The sequence below is a fragment of the Pongo abelii genome, chromosome 4 (assembly GCF_028885655.2).
Source record: "Pongo abelii isolate AG06213 chromosome 4, NHGRI_mPonAbe1-v2.0_pri, whole genome shotgun sequence".
Classification (NCBI taxonomy): Eukaryota; Metazoa; Chordata; class Mammalia; order Primates; family Hominidae; genus Pongo; species Pongo abelii.
The window spans coordinates 101,413,129-101,435,753 of NC_071989.2; the positions used below are offsets into that span (position 1 = coordinate 101,413,129).

At 35.9% G+C, this 22,625-nt stretch overlaps 1 protein-coding gene across 21 annotated transcripts in view; it reads right to left on the reverse strand.

Moving 5' to 3' along the window:
- Nucleotides 1-22,625, reverse strand: part of ARB2A (ARB2 cotranscriptional regulator A) — a 540,355-nt gene that overhangs the window by 53,874 nt on the left and 463,856 nt on the right. Inside the window, exon 11 of one of the 21 annotated variants that reach the window (XM_063724460.1) lies at nucleotides 13,371-21,294. The exons of the other annotated variants lie outside the window; for them this stretch is intronic. Coding sequence (XP_063580530.1) covers nucleotides 21,254-21,294 — 41 coding nt within the window. The 3' untranslated portion in view covers nucleotides 13,371-21,253. Of the gene's footprint in view, nucleotides 1-13,370; nucleotides 21,295-22,625 lie in introns of those variants that run through there. 21 annotated transcript variants of the gene reach the window in all.

The window sequence follows — 22,625 nt, forward strand, 5'->3', positions numbered from 1 at the left end:
AGACTCTCATTAGAGGTCTTACCCTTGAATTCTTGAACATTCAGCTCCTGCCAAAAATGTGGTTAAGACAATAATATTTAAGAGATAAGTTTAAGGTACATTTAAACGGTAAATTTTCTAGATTTTTCCATCTTTGGTCATAGTAAAGTTATGATAAATATAATAAAAATCAATGTGGCCTCCCATGTGAGTCATGATTTAATGTTACATCTTTTACTGATCATTGATATAAAAAGTGGGTGGAAGATATGGCCATTGTTAGTCTATGTTCCTTTGACAAGAATCTGTGTGATTTCATTTCATTTCAATCAACGTTTTTTCTATAAGCTGCAGATTATGGTAGTTAACAAAAAAGATGTGGTCACTGCCTTCAAAAAGTTTATATTCTAATGGGGAAAGTAGAAACTAAATAAATCATTTCACAAATAATTGTTTATAAGGAAATAATATGTGATGACTTCTTCGGCATTTATTGTAAGAAAAGTATCTTTTCAGATGAACTTATATGTTTTTGCTTTTCAAGTAAGAAAGACATTATCAGCCATTTATTTCCTTTTTTGCCTTGAGTGTAAGGAAGCTCAAAGATAAATTTTATGCTAAATTAATGTAATTGTCATATCATAGGCTGATGGCCAATTATCTTTATTTCTAAACAGTTTCTGGTCCTATAAAAATCTTTATTTTAACTATGATGTCTTACATGTCTTGTTTCCTGCAGGGTGACCAAAGGAAGCAAACAGGGATAGGGTATGGTTGGTAGGTGGGGGTGGGGGTGGGGATAACTAAGATATACAGCATAAAAAAACAATTATATGTCTTATATGTCTTCTTGAAGTTTTATTTCAAAGTTTCATTGGAAAACCAGAATTGTTCTATATATTCACTGTTGTATAAAACAGTATACAATTTTTATCAAGTTCCAAGTTGGAGTTCTCTAGAAAACCTGTGATGCTATATAAAAATGAGATTTCAACTACCTTTAGCCCCATGACAGAAACAAGGGACTGAGTAAAATTTCATGGAAGTATCGTTAAACACGTTATATTAAAAAAAAATCAGAATTTCATAATCTTTTGAAACTCTGCTGTACTTTAATGGTACTTCTAATAGTGCCTAACACTTGGAAGGAGTCCACAGTTTGGCTCTTATAAAGTGGTTTTTGACAGCAAATGTGCAGGAACCAGAATCTATCCTTAAGCTTGAATCTGAGCCACTTAGACATCATGATGTTGCCCAAATGTGAAGTGGTTTCCATTGGCAATACCATAATACAGTGTCTTCTCACTGCAGCCTGAAACTGAGTTTGGGAGATGTTTAGCTACCAAAAGAAGCAGACATTATCTAAGTCTTGATCAGACAGAAAAAAATTTGAAAAATACTTTCTGGCATTCATTCAGTGGAAAATGAAGAAGCAAAGAAGCCAAATAAAGTTAACAGCTCTAAAGAGAGGCTGGAAATTGTGGTGCTCTAAAGTCTTCATCATCACCACCATGCTCACTGATGCCAATAAACATTTATTGAGTTCTTACCATGTGCAAGGCACAATAACAAGGGCTGTAGCTATAACGGTCTTGAAGGTCAAGGACACTCATTCTATATATAAGAGGCTTTTTTCTCTAAATACATTATAAACATGTCTATCCACTCATTTGTTAACTTATATTCTTGCTTCCGCAGTACTAAACTGCCCCTACTCTTCTTTCACAACGCACCTGAAGTTCCACTTTGTTGCCTTGTAATTCCTTGTACCTGGCACAGTGTTTTGACGGTATCAGTTATTCAATAATATGTATGGACAGAATGAATGAATTGTAAGGGTCTTACAATCTAATTGGGAGATAGAATAGAGGTTTTTTTTTTTTTTTAAATCTTAACTTCTTTATACAGTTTCTATCTAGCATATAACAGGAATTTAAAAAGTTAATCAATAGTGTACAAATAATTTCATAGAAAACATTTATTGAATGCTCACTATGCTTTAGATGCATTACTACATTGAATTCTCACAATATGTAAGTGCTATTATTGCTGTCATTTAGAGATGATACAGCTAAAGTTTACCAGAGTTAAGTATAATAACTTGCTTAGTTACCTAGATGGTAACTTGTGGAGGCAGGATTTGAACCTAGGCAGTTTGACTGTAGCTTAGACTCTTCATTATCATACTGCACATATAGATAATAAGTCCTCTAACTTTAGAAGAAGAAATGATTGCTGAGGACTGGGTAGTGGGGACGTCTTTATGAAGAAAGTAGAACTTATGGTAGGTTATTAAAGAAGACCAGAGATAAGTAAGGGGCAAGAAGATAAGTGAACAAATAAGTGAGTAGAATTATAAGTGCTTATAATTATTTGGAGAACAGAGTTAGACTTGTTTGGATAGAATGAAAGTTTGTGCAGGATAGTAGTAGAAAACCTAATTAGAGATTTAGCAGGAACAAGAGTGTGATGGATGCAGAAGTTTGGATTTCATTCTTTAGATGAAGGGGAGCAAATGAAGTATTTTACATAGAGAAAGAGGTACGAAAAGCTGCATTTTAGGAAGATGTACAGGATTTAATAGCAAGTGAGGGATTACAGACAGGGGTACCAGTTAGGTGAAAAGGAAGAGACTGGACTAAGATGGTGGCACTGGGAATGGAGAAGAAATCACAGATAAGAGAGAAAGAACAAACCAATAAAACATGATGACTGCCTTGATGTTGGAAAGAGATTAGTCAGAGTCTGCCCTATCTGAGGGGTACTGATAATGTCACTGTCAGAAGTGGAAATGTTCTAGCGGGAGAGCTGGGTTTTGGAAGATTATTAAGCCTATAATTTAAAACAGTTGATTCCTGTAGGATTAAGGCACTTAATAACTAAATAACTTAACAAATGTTTGGACACTGATGATGAGCCAAGCACTAGGTCAGGTACAGGTGACAGAATGGTGAACGAGAAAGACATGGCCCCTGTTTTCACAGGCCTCGACAGTTTGTGAGAGAAGAAAGGCATAGCATAAGTAGTAAGATAACACTGATGAGCTTTATGCTTGTAGAAATACAGAGTACTATGGGAGCATACACTAGCAGCATATACAGCGTGTAGTCTGGGATTTCTTTGAGGAAGTAACATTTAAGCAATGGGTCATGTTAATGGTTTGGTGCCCCAAACCAGGGACAGTAATTTGTTTAAGGTAGATTATATATGAGAAGTATGAATCATAGTACCTGCTCACCAATCACTCCTTTTAGTGAAGCTACATTGCTTATAGACCCGTTTCGGGGACAGGAGTAAGGGGTCATCTTTTGTTTCACATTACCCTACACCTCCTATCCACAGCTGTTGAAATCAGGAAGGGACACAAAACTAAGTACAGCCTATTCAGAGGGTCATCACCTATCAGGGGTGTCCAATCTTTTGGCTTCCCCATGCCACACTGGAAGAAGAAAAATTGTCTCGGGCCACACCTAAAATAGGCTAACACTAATGATAGCTGATCAGCTAAAAAAAAAAAAAAAAAAAAAATCACAAAAAACTCTCATAATGTTTTTAAAAAGTTTACGAATTTGTGTTGGACCACATTCTGGGCTGCAGGTTGGACAAGCTTGCTCTAGAGGAAAAAGATAAGAAAAAATAATTTTCTTAAAATTTAAATGTATGATACCAAGAGACCAGTGGATGATTGTGGCTGAAAAGTCAGGAAGTCAAGTCAGACTAGAGGGATCTGAAGGCCATGCATCTGCTAAAGTACTGAGTGGGCAGAAAGAGTAAGTAAGGGGAAGAAGCTGGTCAGCAGGTAAGTAAAACAAGGAATCAGAGATAGAGACCACTCTAGAGAAATACCATATGTCTCATGAGAGCTAAGTCGCAAGAGTAGCTGTTTTGTAGATCAATATTAATTTTCAATGACGTTCTAATCACAAGATGATGAGTACTCTCACAATACCCCATACCAGATTCATTTCACATTAGAGCAACATTATGAAGTCTAATTGGCTTATGTTAAGATTTCAGGGTGAAATCTAGTTCTTACGTACTTTCTGTAAGAATCTTCTTTAGGAGACAAACTATAAATTCATTCCAAGTGTTAGGGGTTGGGTTAGCTGAGTAGGTCTCTGTTCCTTGTAGACAAAAGGGTTCCATGAAAACAGGTTATCCCATACTGGATAAGAGTAAACTAAAAAGGAGATACTGTATTGAGTTCAGCTACCAGGGTAAATAAATTATTACGTATAAAAACAAATCTGCTTGCTACTTTTAAGTGTCTTTAATTGTCATAATTATAGCATGCCTATCTCAACACAGATGCGTTAAGATATATCTTAGGAAAACTGCCACAACTGTTGATACTTACACTTAAATGTTATGTTTGTGTGCTATATACCATACACATATACATAAAATATATTTATACACACCTACACACCTAACTGTCTTTAGTAAGACATCAGTTAACCAACGTACAAACAGAATTATATCTTTTTCTCACAATTTTTCATGTGTGCCAGGAGCACTGACAGGACAACCCCCATTACAATTACTGTCCCGCCATCGCTCCAACTCTGTAGTGATGATCACTAGGTAGATGGTAGATGGCGTTAAGCAAGGTTGCTCTTTTGTAACTCCATCTTTTGAGTTTTACTCCATTGTCTTAGACCAGTTTGTGTTGCTACAACAAAATAGCTGAGACTGAGTAATTTGAAAAGAACAGAAATTATTTCTCACAGTTCTGAAAGCTGGGAAGTCCAAAATCAAGGTGCTGGCAGGTTTGGTTGTCTGACGAGGGCTGTGTCCTCCAGAAGGGAGAAACTCTTGTGTCCTCATGTGGCAAAAAGCAGACAAGAGGAACAAACTCCCTCCATCAAGCCCTTTTATAAAGGGAACCTGATTGCATTGACTAGGACCCCACCTTCATGACTCAATCACCCCACAAAATCCGCACCTCTCAATACCGTTACACTGACAACACCTAAATTTTGGAGGGGACATATTCAAATCACAGCACCAACTCTCTTATTCTGTCAGCAAATCCCTTCTATTTCCCTCCAGTCTCTTTCCTGGTTAAAACCAAACTATACAAACTGCAGTCAATCAAGTGATAAAACAATTTGCTTACCTGCGCCAAACTGTTTTTACAGGTTACAAACTTAAACTTTTCTATACAGTTATTATTTGAGACTAAAGGTAAGGTAGGTGAGCTTTAGCATTCCCCTTCCCCTGAAGGAAAGCTAAAAGTTTCCTCCTGTATTTTTCTTTTCCATTTGGGCTAAACTTGGTAAATTATTTCAGCCTAGGAGGAGTGGAGTAGGGAAATTAGGAGGAAATGAGGAAGGAAGCTATTTCAACTGATCAGGTGAGATAGATGGGTAGGCTGAATATACACCCATCTCTCCCTTGTTCCACATGGAATATAAAAAAAGGCTATCAGATAGACTGCACAGGGAAAGAGTTGTCTAAGGGCATGTACGATGATGGAATGGGATTGGCCCCCCTTCACATCTCAACTGGGCTTCTGTGGTGAGAGGCACAGCAGAAAGCAAAGGAAGGAAGATCATCCTATTTGCTCAGGTCTTGGTGATAATTAGCTAAATGTAATTTCCATATAGTTAATTACAATTACAAGTATACTCTAAATAAATAGTGCATTGTTTCCCTAATGGAATATCAGAAGTTACAATGAAATATTATACCTTTTTGGCCAAGTGAAATAAATTTGTTTCTAAATATAATTTCTTCAATAGTGATTATTTTTAGAAAGAAATAAAGGTAGTATTTTGTAATATTAACTGCGTAATTTAACTCATTTAATTTTATTATAATAAGAGGAAAGCTTTCCAAAGCGTTCATTTATCAATAGTGTTCTGATAAGGTAGGCCTTATAAAACATACTCCATTGGTTCTAACATACTCTTTTTTTTATTTTTATACTTTTTTTAGTGGTAGGGTCTTGCTCTGTCACCCAGGCTGGGGTGGGTGGGGGGCAGTGATATGATCATAGCTCACTGCAGCCTCAAACTCCTAGGCTCAAGGGATCCTCCCGCCTCAGCTTCCCAAGTAGCTAAGACTACAGGTGCGTGCCACCATGCCTGGCTAAGTTTTTTAAATTTTTTGCAGACAGGTTCTCATTATGTTGGTGAGGCTGGTCTCAAACTCCTGGCCTCAAGCAATCCTCCTGCCTTGGCCCTCCAAAATGCTGAGATTATAGGCATATTATTTTTTTAAGTATGTTAGAGGCCATCACACCTGGGCTATAACATACTTTAAAAAATAATATCGCTTCATCCTGGCTAACACAGTGAAACCCCATCTCTACTAAAAACACAAAAAATTAGCCGGGCATGATGGCAGGCACCTGTAGTCCCAGCTACTCGGGAAGCTGAGGCAGGAGAATGACATGAACCCGGGAGGTGGAGCTTGCAGTGAGCCGAGATAGCGCCACTGCACTCCAGCCTGGGCGACAGAGCGAGACTTCGTCTCAAAAAAAAAAAATAATAATATGTCTTATAATGTGACAATAAATATACATAATATGAATTATACAAATAAATAAAGGTTGTGCAAATAGGTATAATATATTAGCTCTACACTTATGACAGATATTACAAGACCTTAACAGTAAAAGCAGACTGAAGTCATCGCATCATTTTGGGATTTATTAATGCATTTCTTTTTTTCCTTTTTGTGACTTTCTCGCTCTGTCACCCAGGCTGGAGTGCAATGGCACAATCTTCACTCACTGCAGCTTCTGCCTCCCAGGCTCAAATGATCGTCCTGCCTCAGCCTCCCAGGTAGCTGGAACTACAGGCATGCACTACCATGCCTAGCTAATTTTTGTATTTTTTGTAGAGACAGAGTTTTGCCATGTTGCCCAGGCTGGTATTGAATTCCTGGGCTCAAGTAACCTGCCTGTCTTGGCCTCCCAAAGTGCTGGGATTACAGGCATGAGCCGCTGCACCTGGCCTTCAATGCATTTCTCAGTTTCATATGTATATTCAATAATTTACCTTATAAATTCAGATTTAGCTATTACACCTAGAGAATTGACATGATGTACTAAAAAATAAATTACAATTTACTTCTTTTAATAGTGAAGTTAATAATGAGTCTGTGTTAAATGATTTTACTTTTAAGAAAACCGAGTCACAGATAAGAGATTCTGTAGCTTATATAACTATTTCCACATAGTGCCTAGAAGCTGCTATACACACCCCAAACAGCATTTTACATCTACCTTAATTGACAGGATTTGTCACTAAGATAGTACCCAGGGTTCACAACAAACTTGGACAACAGTCAAGTTTGATAAAACTAAAGCATAATGTAGAAGAAAGAAGAGATAGACCAAAGACAGAAACATTGATGGCAGAAACATATAGATGTCAGATCTAACATCAAGAAAACCCAAACAAATTTTTATTATTTAGAATGTGAGCTGATAAAACAAACAGGGGTCAGGTACGTGGCATTCTATTACTATAGATGCATTTTCCGTGTTAGAGTTTATTTAACACAGACCACTGCAAATAAATAATGATAAGACATCATAGCGTGTCTGATAATCTGTGACAACAATTCTAATGCTGTCACTGTGGCCACTGGAGAAACCTGCACGTACTGAACCCTGACCTACCGAGCTTTTTATCTGCATGTGTACTCTCCACAGGCCAAGCAAATAAAGGCCAAATGATAATTTACACATGAATCAACTTTCTCTGCAGCATAGGCACCAGAGACGTTTCTTTTCTCTGTTATTGAGAGAAAGGCAGCCAGGTCTAAGCTTGTCTCACTAGAAATCATACAAGTGAAACAGTGATTTGCAGGAAAATGGCAGATCAGCAAAGGGAAGCTGTTCTGAATGCCTGATAAAAATGGCAGCCACAAAGGACTAGATGAATATTTAGTTTGAAAACAGGCCTGACAGTAACAATGAGTCTTTATCCTATTCAAAACAGGTAGTGTCATACAAACTGAAACGGAGATACAATCCTGATAGAAGATTACACAAGATACCGGGGTAGATATCTTTAAAGACTTCAACCTTAATTTTAATAAACGTAGACTCACGGATCCTTTCATCTACATCTTATTCAGATTACACACAGTTATTTCACATGAATGACATATAGAAGGTGTATTGCCCACTTTGAAAATGAGAAATGAATCGGTCAGGATGATTTTTTAATAAAGGCTTGTTCATGAAAAACTGGGTACATATTTTATACCATGGAACTTGTGGGAAAAAAAAGTATTTAATATTCTCCAACCCAGACCCTCTTGGTACTTAGGTCAACTTTTATAAATTAATCAAAAGATCAAAATAGTGCTATATCCTTTTTTTTTTTTTTTAAATATAGGAACTTGCAATGAACAATACTTGTCCTGGTCCATTTAACAGAGAAAAGGAGATTTATTATTAAATTTGTGTTAACAGGCCATTCCAAAGGTGATTATTGTAATGTTCTAACTAATGACAGGTACTAACCAAATCAATAAAATTAATTTTTATTCCCTCATTACCACGTCCATAGTTTTGTGCAAGTCATGTTCCATCTGCCCCCGGAATACCTACCTGCCTACTTAACAATGCATATTCTGGATTCCTTTAAGGTTGGCTCAAGGCTCACTGTTCAGGAAACCTTCCCTTAAAGCTCCAGTTTTGGTGTGGTAGATGCTCCTAACTATGTACATGGACTGTCAACACATAACAATAGACCAAAATCATAAAAACAAGTTTTATTCATGAGTTGTAAATATAAGAGATGTGGTATAATTTGTGGTCCATAAAAAGGAAATTTAAAATTTTTATTCCTTTGGAGTCCAGAAATGAATCTGTAAACTGTAGATCACAATCTATACTTTGAGATAATGCCAAAAATAATAAGAGTTGTAGGATTTAAGTCTTATCAGTTCTTGGTGATGAGGTGCATACATCAAAAATTCTCGCAGTGACAGGTTTCTGAATATTCCTTAATTATTCCTCTCTGCCTTTATGAGGTTTTTCTTAACCCTTCCAATGGCTTCCCCTACCTTTCTTCTTACATCCTCCTCCTTTAGGCTGAAACCTCCTTGTACCCTTTCTTCTAAATTACAGTATTAATTTCCCCACCTCTGGCTGTTTAGTAGTTGTAGAAGTCAAAATTTGCATTTTCCTTAAACCGTAAGCTCCTAATGGGTACTAATCATACCTTCCATTTTTACATATCTACAACCTCTTATAGTGCCTAAACTAGTTTTAGCTATTCAGAGTATTCTTGATAGATGCCCACTGTTGGAAATTCTCTTTTTTTGGTTGGTGGTGGGGGGTGGTGGGGTGGGGCAGAGTCTTACTTTGTTGCCTAGGCTGGAGAGCAGAAGTGTGATCATCGTTCACTGCAGCTTCAAACTCATGGGTGCAAGTGATCCTCCCATCTCAGCCTCCTGAGTAGCTGGGACTACAGGCGTGTGCCACCAGGCCCAGCTCGCTTATTTATTTATTTTTGTAAAGACAGAGTTTTGCTATGTTGTCCAGGCTGGTCTTGAACTCTTGGCCTCAAGCAATCCTCCTGGCGTGGGGATTATAGGCATGAGATACCATTCTCAGCCTGGAAATGATTAAGAATGCATTTTTAAAAGTCAAGCCATAATTTAGCTAGTGATATTCATTAGTTTTTTGAGCCAATTTATAGGTAAATTCATATCACAGCTCTTGCAAACTGAAAGGTGAATTTCACTGCCAAAAGACAAGATCTCAATGTCACTCTTAATGACTTTAAAGATATAAAGTTTGGATGTGAAGGAGGAGTAAGGAATGACTAAATTAGAATGTTTATGATGCTACACTTAATTTTATACAATCTAATCTCAATCACTAAATTTCTTTTTCTACTAATTTTTTTCTTTCGGTGAGAAAAAGTTACTCTAATTTGAAAAGCAATATAAAAATATTATATTCTTAAAGCTTTTAAAAAAATTATTATTATATTTTGAGATAGCATCTCAGTCTTACACAGGCTGGAGCAGTGGCCTGATCTCGGCTCACTGCAACCGCCACCTTCTGGGTTCAAGCGATGCTCGTGCCTCAGCCTTCTGAGTGGCTGGGACTACAGGCATGCACCACCATGCCTGGCTAGTTTTTATATTTTTTAGTAGAGTCAGGGTTTCGGCATGTTGGCCAGGCTGGTCTTGAACTCCTGGCCTCAAGCAATCCTCCCAACTCAGCCTCCAAAAAGTGCTAGGATTATAGGCGTGAGCCACCATGCCTGGCTTGTTAAAGCTGTTTAATTAGTAAGGCAAAAATGACTATGATCTATAAAAGCAAGGCAGATGGCAGTCCACATATATAAGAATAACAAAAGAATGGGGATAGGGCCTTGGCTGACAGTGTTTTTTAAAAGCAACATGAGGACAAAGAAATCAGAAGCTTTCCAAATTACCAAAGAGGCAGACAAAGAACAAAATGCAAATTTGAGTCCACTTAATTCAGTGCATTGAAGATGGTATTTGTTTTTTTGAGTTTTAGGAACAGTGGATAGGATAAGTACATGAATTTAGAATATTCCTCTTCACTTCATTATGCATTTTATTCTTCTTTACCACTATACTTTGATTAAAGCTATTCTTATCAAAGTCTTCTCTCTTCATCTTATCATTTCTTATCATTCATCCAGTTCCCTCCTTATTGATCATCAGACCACGAAAGAGACAATGGATAGCTCTACCAGAGTCAATATATAATGCAGACATTGCATCTACTCAATCTACCAGGTCTGTCGATCTGCCATGGGGAAAACTGGATTGGCCTATAATTTTGTTCACAAGAGCAAGCTGATAATTACACCAAAACCTGTGATCCCCAAATGTCTGAATAATGATTTTGGAACTTTCTAAATATCTAAAATAAGTTGATGGAACTATAACTTTAAAAGTCATCCTAATTTGTATGTTTGACGTGAAATACCACATTTATCCCTTCCTAATTCTAGTTGTTCTTACCACTGCTGTATTCCCTACACCATACAAAGTGAAAATAAAAACCAGTCTGCCAAAGAAGACAGCTTTGTTCTTTAGAGTTGTGAGTGAATGAACAAATCAACAAGCACACACAAAGTACCTTTTTAAAAAGTGATAAAACTCAACAATTAAGGGTGTGGTTTCCAGACAAATGTAACACTTAAATGGTAAATCTAATGTCATGGAAGTGGGAAGAACTAGTTAATATTTGGGGACATGTCTTCTTCTTACCCGACTGACAAGACAAGTTATGAGAGGCACTGTTTTCAGGTTTGAATGGGGCTAACTAGAGAAACCTATTTGCAAAAGGTTACTCAGCCATTAAAAAAAGTATAAAACAGAGTATCTACATTTGTAAGGCAGCATTAACATTGTGGATTCTTAATGTTATTAAAATTCTTTAATAGAGAATCAAGGGAAGGAGAACTTGTTTTTCAAATTACGTGTTGTTGTCATGTTGGGGCTATGGAAAACCTTTCCCCATTGCAGTATGCAGAAGGCAAACTTCTGCATACTACAAATGAAATCTGCATTGGTCAGAAGTAGCTAATTTGGAGGGTGTACACAGTCCGTTAGTCAATGGTGACTTTTATATTCTAATCATACACACCGTTGTTAGACCCTTACATTCTAGTCAAATAACTTCTAGGTCATGTTAGAAGTTTCACATGTTGGTAAAAAAGAAATTTTAAAGTTATGCACTTGCTATTTTTTCTTTCTTATCCTGAAACTTCTCTCTGATCTCTAGACTATTTCCTTAAATAAAGGTTCTAACATAAAAAGAGAGCATGGTTAAATGCCAAAATTTTGCTCCCAATTTTCCCTCCCAAACCTGTTCTTCTCCTAGACTTCCTTATCTTAGTAAATGGCACCACCCAGATGTTCAAGCCAACAATCTAGGAGTCATTTTTCATCCTTCCTATCCCCTCACTTCCCATCTCTAAATGATTATGTTGGACACTTCTTCCCGTCTCCAACTCCTGCCACCAAAATCCAAGTCACCATAATTGCCTGCCTAGGCTACTGAGCCAGCTTCTTAAGTGGTCAGCTGCTTACCCGCTTGTTCCCCCACCAATCCACTTTTAATCTAAAATAGATATGATCACTATCCAACTCAAGACCCTCAGTGGTTTCCCACTGTACTTACAAGAAAATAAAAATTTGGACTCCAAGGCTCCAAGGCTCTAAGCAATGTGGCTTCTGCCTAGATCTCCTCCTTGTTCTACATGCTTCAGGCTCACTCACCTTCGTTTGTTCCTTCAACAGGAGCAGCCCCTCCTCAGTCTGCCTAGAGTGATCCTATGATTTTCAAGGCTTAAGTAAATTCAGTAGCCTTTTTTGAAGGTAAAGGAAACATACTCAGCATAACTCAGGGCCATGTACCATGTCTGTTATTTTCACTTAGAAAGGCCTTCTATGTTGTTAAGTTTAGGAAAAAAACAGCAGATTAAATTCCCACAAAATGAATATTCTTTCACATAGGAACAATTAAAAGCACAATCTCATTCTTTACATGTTGTATTTAGTTATGCCTAATGAGTAATGAGAACTTACAAACATAATATTTCTTGTACATTTCTGATTATGAAAAAATTATGAGTCTAGAAAGGGACAGATTTTCTCAAAGACTACAGTCAATCCTCTGTTTATGTATAAAAATGCAATGGTGATTATACACTTTACAATGCTGAAATGTTCCAAATTACTTTCATTTACAATTGTACTATTTAAAATAATTTTCTAATTATTTTTTCCTGCTAGAATTTTTATAAAAGTATAAGAGGAAAGTGATTTTCTTATAATTGACTAGTCTGTCTCCTCACAGGAGCATCCGGAATGCCACTATTTCAGGACTTTCATTGTGATATACAAAATGCCGACACTGATCATGCACTTGAAAATGATGAATTGTTTTCCTCATTAGTAAGGGAAGCATTATAAACCCTCAAAACAAGATATTTTCCATATATTTTATTCAACAGGGTACTGGTAATTTCAAACCTTCCAGAATCTTAAAGAAGCCAGATTAGTCTAAGAAAATAAATATACACTGTCATCATTTCTGTTGTATCAATTGTTATTGAGTAGTAATTGTCAACAATTATTTTACCATCCGTTTTGTAATCAACTCAAAAGTACAGAATATAAAGAAGCACAGTATAAAATCCAGCCTTGTTTTTTTTGATACGTGAAGTAAAGAATAAAGATAAAAGCCCAAATGTAAATAAGTCATTTTAGATGATACAGTAAACTAACACAGAATTACAATATTACTTGAAAATTTTTTCTAAATGTCAAATAATAAGAGCTGAGGATTCACATCCTTAAAAAACCCTTATGTATATTGAAATCATTTCCAATATTTGATTAATAAAAAGTAGGATTTACAATTCTAATTGATAATTGGAAATACCGTCAGACTTCATGTTATTTAAAAAATGAAGCAAAATTTGATTTACAAAAAAATTTTTGGACATTTAATACTTCTTTCCAGAATTTTTGAGATGACCCCTCAATTTTTCAACGAGCTCTTATACTAAAAAAGAGGATCAAAGTTTGGAAAAAATACCACTGTAATGTACTGACTCATTTTTAAGATTTTTATAATTGGTCACTGAAATAAATAATCATTAAGACTTAAAACTTTAAATGGGAGGAAAATAAAGTAGCTTGGAAGAGGATAAAGGTAGAAGATAGTGTGAAGAAAAATAGAAATGTTACAGACATACTAAAACTAATTTATTTCAATGGAAAGAACTGGTAAGTAAGTAAGTATGCTAGTAAGTACTGTCTAAGGAGATAGTAACTTTGAGGAATGGCCGAGTGAGTTCTGCTTAAGATCAGTTTATTTTACTGTTCCCTTCCAAAGGTGGGTCTAAGTCGTATTGAGAATTAGCTCCAAATCTTAAAGAAGAATTTTATTGTATTGTTATCAATTATCAGTCTTCTAAATAACACAACATATTTACATATGAAAAGTCAAACAATCCCAAGTCTCTTCCTACATCTGACTTGGGCATGACAATGTTCAATACTTTTAAAATGATGGGGACTGAGAATAATATTAACTAAAGGGTTAACCATCTTTTGGCAGTAGTCTTAAAAAAGTAGTGATAGAAATGTTGCTGTATGCATCACTAATATTCTTTTTTTTTTTTAGATGGAGTCTCGCTGTCACGAGGCTGGAGTGCAATGGCGCCATCTTGGCCCACTGCAACCTCTGAAGCCCTGGTTCCAGCAATTCTCCTGCCTCAGCCTCCTGAGTAGCTGGCACTCACCCCCACACCCAGCTAATTTTTATATTTTTAGTAGAGACGGGGTTTCGCCATGTTGGCCAGGATGGTCTCAATCTCCTGACCTTGTGATCCACCTGCCTCAGCCTCCCAAAGTGCTGGGATTACAACCATGAGCCACCACGCCCGGCATGCATCACTAATATTTTAGTGCATTAAAAAATTTAAGCTAATGAGATAAAGAAGAAAAAACAACTAATGATGGGCAAGGAATACTTAAAGAAAACCCATAAAATTTAGTCCAGAACTAAACTGTGCTTAAATTTGAAGAAAATAGAATTTTAAAATTCTACATTTACACTTAAAACTATGGTTTACAAATATGATTTTGGCATTAGCTATTATTAGTCTTTAATAGAAAATTATAGAAAACCATGATCTGACTTGGCCCTTTTAATCCTATCACCAGAAGTTTAATGTCTGACCATGGATGTTATCCTCAGTTTCTCGCATTTCTACTTGGTCTATTTGTAACTTTAGCTACTGCAGAAACCAAACCAAACCAAACTTCATTTTGTTCACTAATGCCAACACACATGAAACACAATTGTCTCTAGATAATGAAATATAATGTTTTTTAAAGTATCACTTGATAAAGGAAAAGTTTCTGAAGTTAATAGAATCTCTTTTATTTTCTTCTAGTTCTATTTCCTTTTTCTACTTTACACTGTAGATTTTATAGATAGCCAACAGAATCTACATTTCAAGTGTGAGGTAATTTTAAATGAAATAATTAAAAATAGACAGTTTTTAAGCAGCACTGCTTACTGACCCTGACAGTTTTGTTTTGGGACACAGAATATAAAACCATTTACTCAAGAGTCTTTGTGTTCAGCATAAAATATTTAAAATGTCTCATTTTCAAGAGATCTGGTGGGAGTTCACGACAGATGTGTTCTTTCTTTCTCTCTTCTCTTTTTTTTCTCTCTCTCTTTCTTTTTTTCTCTCTCTTTCTTTTCTCTTTCAGCATTATTGTGTCAAATTAGCACTGATGATTTGCCCATAGCAGTATGAACTTCTTGGAGGAAGGAAAGAAAAGTACACCAACTTCTCCAGAGAAAAGAACAAGTTGGCATGGGAAAGAAGAAAGACACTTCGTTTAAAGAATGTATTTTGCAGCAAATGCCCACAAACAACCCATAGAGAGTTCACTTATTTATGCATCACCATATGATTATTCTGACTGCCTTTAGTCTCAAACAGGGAAAGCCTCCGTAAAAAGTATTCTCCAGGTGTTAGTTTAGGTTTGTCATTATTTCCTATTTATAGACTCTGTCTAGTAAAAGAAGACAAATTACTGTAAGTGGGGGTAAATGTGATTAAACGAGTCCTCTGAAGATAAGAAGTTACATGGACAAGGGTCATTAACACAAATGACCTCTTTTTGCCAGAACATATTTTTTTAATTTAGTGGATTTGAAAAAAACTGCAAAGCAAGAATAATCTCTACTGCACATACTCAAAGAGAAACATATCCCTTTTATTCTAATAAATATTTTCATGACTTTTCAGTATTTTAATAACATACTGATAGTGCCAAAATACTCTCAGAATACACCAAGAACAATATTGGAGGGATCATTTATCTTAAGGAGTCTAATCGGAAACACTTAAGCAACATAGTTATAATCAGACAAGACATATAACACCAAGAATGTAAGTTAGTGGAAACAAGATCATGGGAATCAAATGGAAAGCTGAAATTTGTAAAGTTTCAATTAAAACATCTACACTCTTTCTTTCACCTGATTGTAGCCCCATATGGCAAGGTCAGCCCTTTCAGTGAACAAACAGCTCAGTCGCCTCCAGTGTAGCTGTTATCTTCCTCAACAAGGGGAGACATTTGGCACGGCCTAAAGCTGGGGCATGAACCCTGGCTAAGCTTAAGACATTTATCTGACAGCATCAGCTGACACTCCACAAACACATTTGCTCTCCATGACCTCAGAGCATTCGTGATTAATCAAAAATGTATCTTGGATCTTGAGAACAAGCTACAACCAGGCACATACAAAAAAGAATATGCTCTCGATCTCGCTTATCGACTCAAGAGGTATATTGAATTTAGAAATAGCAAATAGAATAAAATGATCAATATGTTCTCACTTGTCCATGGAAGAGCAAACTTTATCCCTCAAGCCAAAGACATTGATCATGTAAATGTTTCAGAACTGCTTTCAGACTCAATAATGCAAAATGCACATGGTTTATTGGGGGTAGAGAAGGAGGCCTGCCAAAGAGGAGCTTTTGCTTTAACTTAAAAAAATGTATAGCTTGAAGACATAAAGCATTATGCTTGTAGTGTGCTATATTTTTTTTACAAACTGTGTGTTCAACCTAAAACCTTTTTTGGTATCATGTTGCTGAATGTTCTTAATAAAACATTACAAAGGAGACTTTAAAACTTAATGAAGGAACATTATTTGTGCAGAGAAAACTCCCTGTCTTAATTTTAAATGAGACACAGTTATAACATATCCCCTATGCACTGTTTACAATTTATAATTTATAATTTATGTCTCTTGGTTCAAACTCACTATTTTCTAAGTAAAGATTAACATGTGAATACTGTAATATTCTGCTTCTCAACCAGTATAGTTTAGTATATTTTCATTTTCATTTGTACTTTTCACTTTCTAATAACAATACTGAATGCTAATTAAAGCAATGGGAACCAGAAGTCATATGCCCCACCCTTGATAATATGAAAATGATTATTATTAAAACAAACCTCTACAATTGAACTTATTAAATCTCACACTTGCCTGATTACCCACTGGCTAGGTTACGGTTGTTCATGATCCTACAGCAGATCATTCTACTAAAGAAAAACTACATGTCCTGGTCCCTGTTGGCATGGCAAACAAATTTTCATAGCATGTGCTCACTCTATAAAATGGTGGTACTAATTAGAAGATATAAACTCATGCTGAGATATGATATGAATTGGCTTTATGTATCTACTAAGCTCACAGCAGTACTAGATTTATACTGTTGTTGCTTTAAACTAACACTAAACAGAAAATTCAACTTCTAAATATGTATAAGAAAGCAAAAGTGATTGAGTTGAAAAAACAAAAACCTCACTCAGCCCCTCATTTTTGGTTTCTCTTCTAAAATGCTTCCTGAGTGCTTAGAGGTTGCCCACTACTTTTCTCCCATATGTTTACCTAACTTAAATTCTTCAAACATGAATTGCAAGTACCAGATAGCACAGCTGTATGTTTTGACATCCATGGTGAAAATGAGCAGAAAATCTAACTGTTCCATATCAAGAAGTATTTTTACTAGTGCTAATGTGCCTTAAATACCTTGTTCCACAGATGAGTGGCCTGGCACCTGCTGCATGAGAAATAGCCAATTACTGTTCAGTGTCTCTAATTTTCTGATTCAATTAGCATGCTTCAGAGCTTTCCAGTTTAATTGCAAACTACTTCACAGTTAGCTCTCTGATTAATCATTGCCCATCTGCAAGCCATCGGAAAACTTAGTGGAACAAATTTGTGTACTTTGGAATGCTGGGAGCTTAGCAAATCAAACTTGTTTTGGTATATAAAGCTTTAATTTTGTTTGCCCTTTTCAGCTGCACTTGTAAGAAGCTCTGTACTGATTAAACAGGAAGTCTGGACAATAATATGCTACATTATGCATATAATTACTGTAAATACAACCAAGATTGTAGAAACATCATTTAAGGTTAGGCACTAACATGAATGGAGAAGGGGGTCAAGAAAACACATTTGGAATCAATTTCTTTCCATTATGACCAAGTACAAGTATCAAGAAAAAAAAAATGCTGTGTGACACACAGTGATGTCATTACAGCACCTGTTCCCCTGAAGATATTTTACATTCTGGCTTTTCATGTAGTCATAAAATCTTTCTTGTTATTTAATTAGTAGAGTACTAAGTTTTATAAGCTTTGTTTACAAAACATATATTAGGGATTTTAAAGCAAACTGGCACCACATTGTTTATGCTTCATTTTGCAAGCTTTCTTGCTGGTCCACTGAACGTATGAATGATAATGTCAGAAAACAAAACTGTTTTTAATCGAACTTTGGCTGGATTTTAAATTATATCTTAACCTATAATCATGATTTCTTCATTCTGAACAATGAAGCATGAATTGCATATTCTGTTCACTCATATGAACAAATACCATAGGGGGGCGATTCCTCATTGTACAAGGAAGGAGGCTGGATAAAATGAACTCCTAAGACCTTTTCAACTCTCTAGTTCACATTTAAAAAATCTGAAATTATTCTAATATAATTCTTAAAAGCTGCTAAACAAATATACAGTATAAGAAATCTTGTTTCCAAGAATAAATTTTAAGCTCCAAGAGAGCAGGGACCATGTATCTAGCTCACTGCTGCATCACCAGTGCCTCACAGAGGGCCTGCACATTTTTGGTGCTCAATGACTGCTCGTTGGGTGAAGGAAATGAAAGCAGTATGGGTTCTCAATTTCCCGCACCATGTCACAGTGCCAGATTGGACACTGTGTTTTCCTTCTGTAACCTCAAGAGGATGCAGTCATGTTATCTCATAAAGATGTCGACAAATATCATCATCCTACGAATATCTGGCATATCTGGCTGAAAGAACAGTATGGAGAAAAGGGTGCTTTCCTAATTAAGATGACCTGCAATGATCTGCTATTAACAACAATGAAAAGTAAAACTTCCCCATCTTTTATGCAGATTCTTAACATATTATCAAAATATCTAAAAGATAAAAGTTAAAACTCAACTGCCAGCTCTAAAAATAACAAAGTTTGAAAAGTGGTTTTTGGAAATCACATGATGCACAAAAGTTCATGTAAAAAAAATTAAAGATACAGATATTCAGCATTGAGTGACTCTTTGACTGTCTTAACAGTAGACACAGATGAGACCAAGATTCCTATTCTGTCTCCCTCTGTTAAGGGCTGTAAAACTCAAGTGGGCTGACTTCAAGCTTCTCTGAACTTTGTAGGCAGCCAATATAAAAAACGCTGAGAAGGTGTAATCTGATCATAGCCGCTCAGGCAAGTGAGCAGGCATGCTGCCACATTCTGCTGCCCACGAGCAGGGAAGCACGGCTGGAATCCCCACTAAGATCAAATTACAAAATAATCAAGCTTTGTGGCCAGGCGGGCACGAGAGGCTATTGTGAGGTCATGAGATAAATCAGGGACTAGCCTGGACAAAACGGGGCAGTCAAAAATAACATTTTTGTATCCCACTTGCAGCATGGTTCTCTGCAAAAATAAACTGTTAATGATGTTCAGTTTTTTAATTCAGGAAAGGGCAAATGGCTCCCCCTGCACAAGCTCCCACCAATTGAGCCTTATGTTTAGGGATAAGCAATTAAACCCTACACATCAAAGAAAAACAGTGAGCTGTCCAAAATGGAATTTAGCCAAGGAGAGACCAAACTGGGCCTCGGTCCCTGTCCTGGGGATCTCAGTGCTACTTCTACCTCTTACCCACTGTGTAGCCGAATGTTTATGTATATCAGAATAACAATGGAACAACTGAGTGGATATTGAGTGAGCATGATTGCAAAGCACATTGAAAATACTTAAAGGACCCAAATGTGTTTTGAGAGGGTAGCACATCTTGGGTCAAGAGAGTCATTCCTAGAAATAATCCCATTATGCAAAAAGAGCAGCATATTCTTTGGGAAATTCACTGATAAGAGATGGCTCTAATATGGCACCAAACGCCAGACAATACTGTTTGTTATACAGAGAAGTGTTAACTTTTTTATATGGTTCCCAAAGCTGAACCTACTATAGAAATCGCATTTTAGTTCCTGAGAAGCTTCAACATGACTGTCTGTATCGTATCAAATGTAAAAGACAACAAAATTATAGAATTCAGTTATCCTTCCATCAGAAGAGAAATATAAAATTCCAAGTGAAGATTTCTTAGGAAAATAGCAGGACACCTAAGGAACTACTGTTTGGTAAACTCTTGCTAGGGCAATCATAATCAAGGTTGGCAGAAGAAATATTTCAAAGACAACAAATAAACAAGCAAAAATCTAAATGTGGCTGAGTGCGGTGGCTCACGCCTGTAATCCCAGCACTCTGGGAGCCCGAGGTGGGTGGATCACTTGAGGTCAGGAGTTTAAGACCAGCTTACTCCTGGTCTTACTCACCAACATGGTGAAACCCCGTCTCTACTAAAAATACAAAAATTAGCTGGGCGTGGTGGCAGGCGCCTGTAATCCCAGCTACTAGGGAGGCTGAGGCAGGAGAATCGCTTGAACCCAGAAGGTGGAGGTTGCCGTGAGCAGAGAGTGGGCCATTACACTCCAGCCTGGGTAACAGAGCAAGACTTCGTCTAAAAAAAAAAAAAGCAATATAACTGAGGTTTTTTCTAAACAAAAGTAATGAGCATACTAACAAGTCAATGGCAAGCCATTTTGTAAATATTACCAACAGGGACTTCAAAGAAACACTTTGAGATGGTCTCATGTGAACTGAGGATCATGTGTTGGTTTTCACTTGTTTCCTGATACACAGATGAATTACCATCGGCAATGTTTTTCTTAGACATAAAAACCATATACCTATTTGCACACTACAAATTCAAAGAGTGTTTTTAACATAAAAGGTGGAATATAAGTGACTATGAAGTTCATAACAATTTCTAAAAAATGAAAATAAAAGCATAAAGTAGTCGCTTTCTTTAGATAGGGAATCTTATAAGCGATACGAAATTCAACATCTACTGTACTTTAAGCCTATATCTTATTGATAATTTAAAATTATAATTAGTGTTCTTGGGACTGAATGCTACATAGAAAACTAAATATGCACATATGTATGAGATGTGAGATGCTGCTGCAGGAGAGAAATACCCTATTTTTAAAGCAAAAAAAAAAAAAAATCTTAGTGAAGTCTATCCTTTCATTTATATGTCTCATGTAAATTACACATAATTTTAAATCTTCAACACGTTGAAAATGTCCAGGTCTCATGGCGCTTCTCCTTTATTATCTTCGATTTTTCACTTGGCCGTGGCAATGGAGGCTTTCTAGAAATATTTAGGAATTAAAAATGATATACTTCAAATTGAACTAAGAAATGACCACTAGACAAAAATTAATTTTTATTTATATAATCTGGTTAAAAAATATATGATTTTTCTACTCTAAAGGCATTTTCTTATGCAGTAACACCACAAAAATAGCTTAAGTTTAAAATAGTGGATTTCCCATATGGTTAGTCCACAGCAAGATAAAGTTGTAAATGAGGGGACTATGTGAAGAAAACATAAAAAAGCCTTAAGGGCACATGCAAAAAATGTGATATTGCATGATTTACATACACAATTTTATGCCCCAAAATTCAAAGAGAAAAACTTAATATGTCATAACTTAAACTGTATTTCATATAAAGTATTCCTGATTACGTATTTAACTCAAAGATACATAACTCAATTTAGAGCATAATGTGGGAGAGGAGTTAGTAAGAATCTAACCTTTTGCATTTCTTGACTTTTTTGGGCTTGTGGTAATGTTGTATTTATAGAGATTCTACACTTTCAAATTTAAGTCTTGAAATGTCAAAAAAAATCCCAAAGCTGAGATCTCACAGAAGGTGATTTTTAACAGTCCTTAAAAGTAAAGACTTATGATCTTCTGACAACTGGAGCTTTCACATTTTAAGATTTAAAAATTTCAGTCCTAATATTACATAAGCATACACATCGACACACTTTCAAAGATTCCATCATCTTTGATAGGCCTGGAACAAAGAGGAAAATAAGAAAACAAAAAGTTGTGAGGTTCAGGAATACTGTTTAAGTATAAATATAAAGAAGTAAATACTTAAAAACTCTTGTGTATTTAAAGATGGTCTCTTATAAGAATATATTTCCAATGTAAATCACAACATCTAGTTAATTTTTGATTATTTGTCATAATAAAAAGTGGAGATTCCCCCAATATTTTAGAGTTATAACTAGAAGAAACAGAGTCTCAGAGAACTTAAGTGATTTGATGAAAATCATAATTGCTAGTTAGTTTTAGAGTTATATCTGGAATATACCAAGTATCTTGTCTTCAAGTTTCTCCTCACTCTCATAGCTAAAATTTTCAACGTAATTCTTGGAATTCATTTATTTTCAATGTATCCTGCTATCATCCATGTAATTATAGGTATGCCACAAACTGTTTAGTTTTCTCATCACTTTCAAGTCAACAAGTATTTTTCTACCACCTACTATGAGCCAGATTTAGAGATTACAACGATGGTAAGACAAAGGTTAATCTGATTATTAGGTATTTTATGGTCTTATGAGGGAAAGAGGATTGGCACACAAATGTCATTAAAGGCACTACTTAATTTGACCAGAAAGGTGTC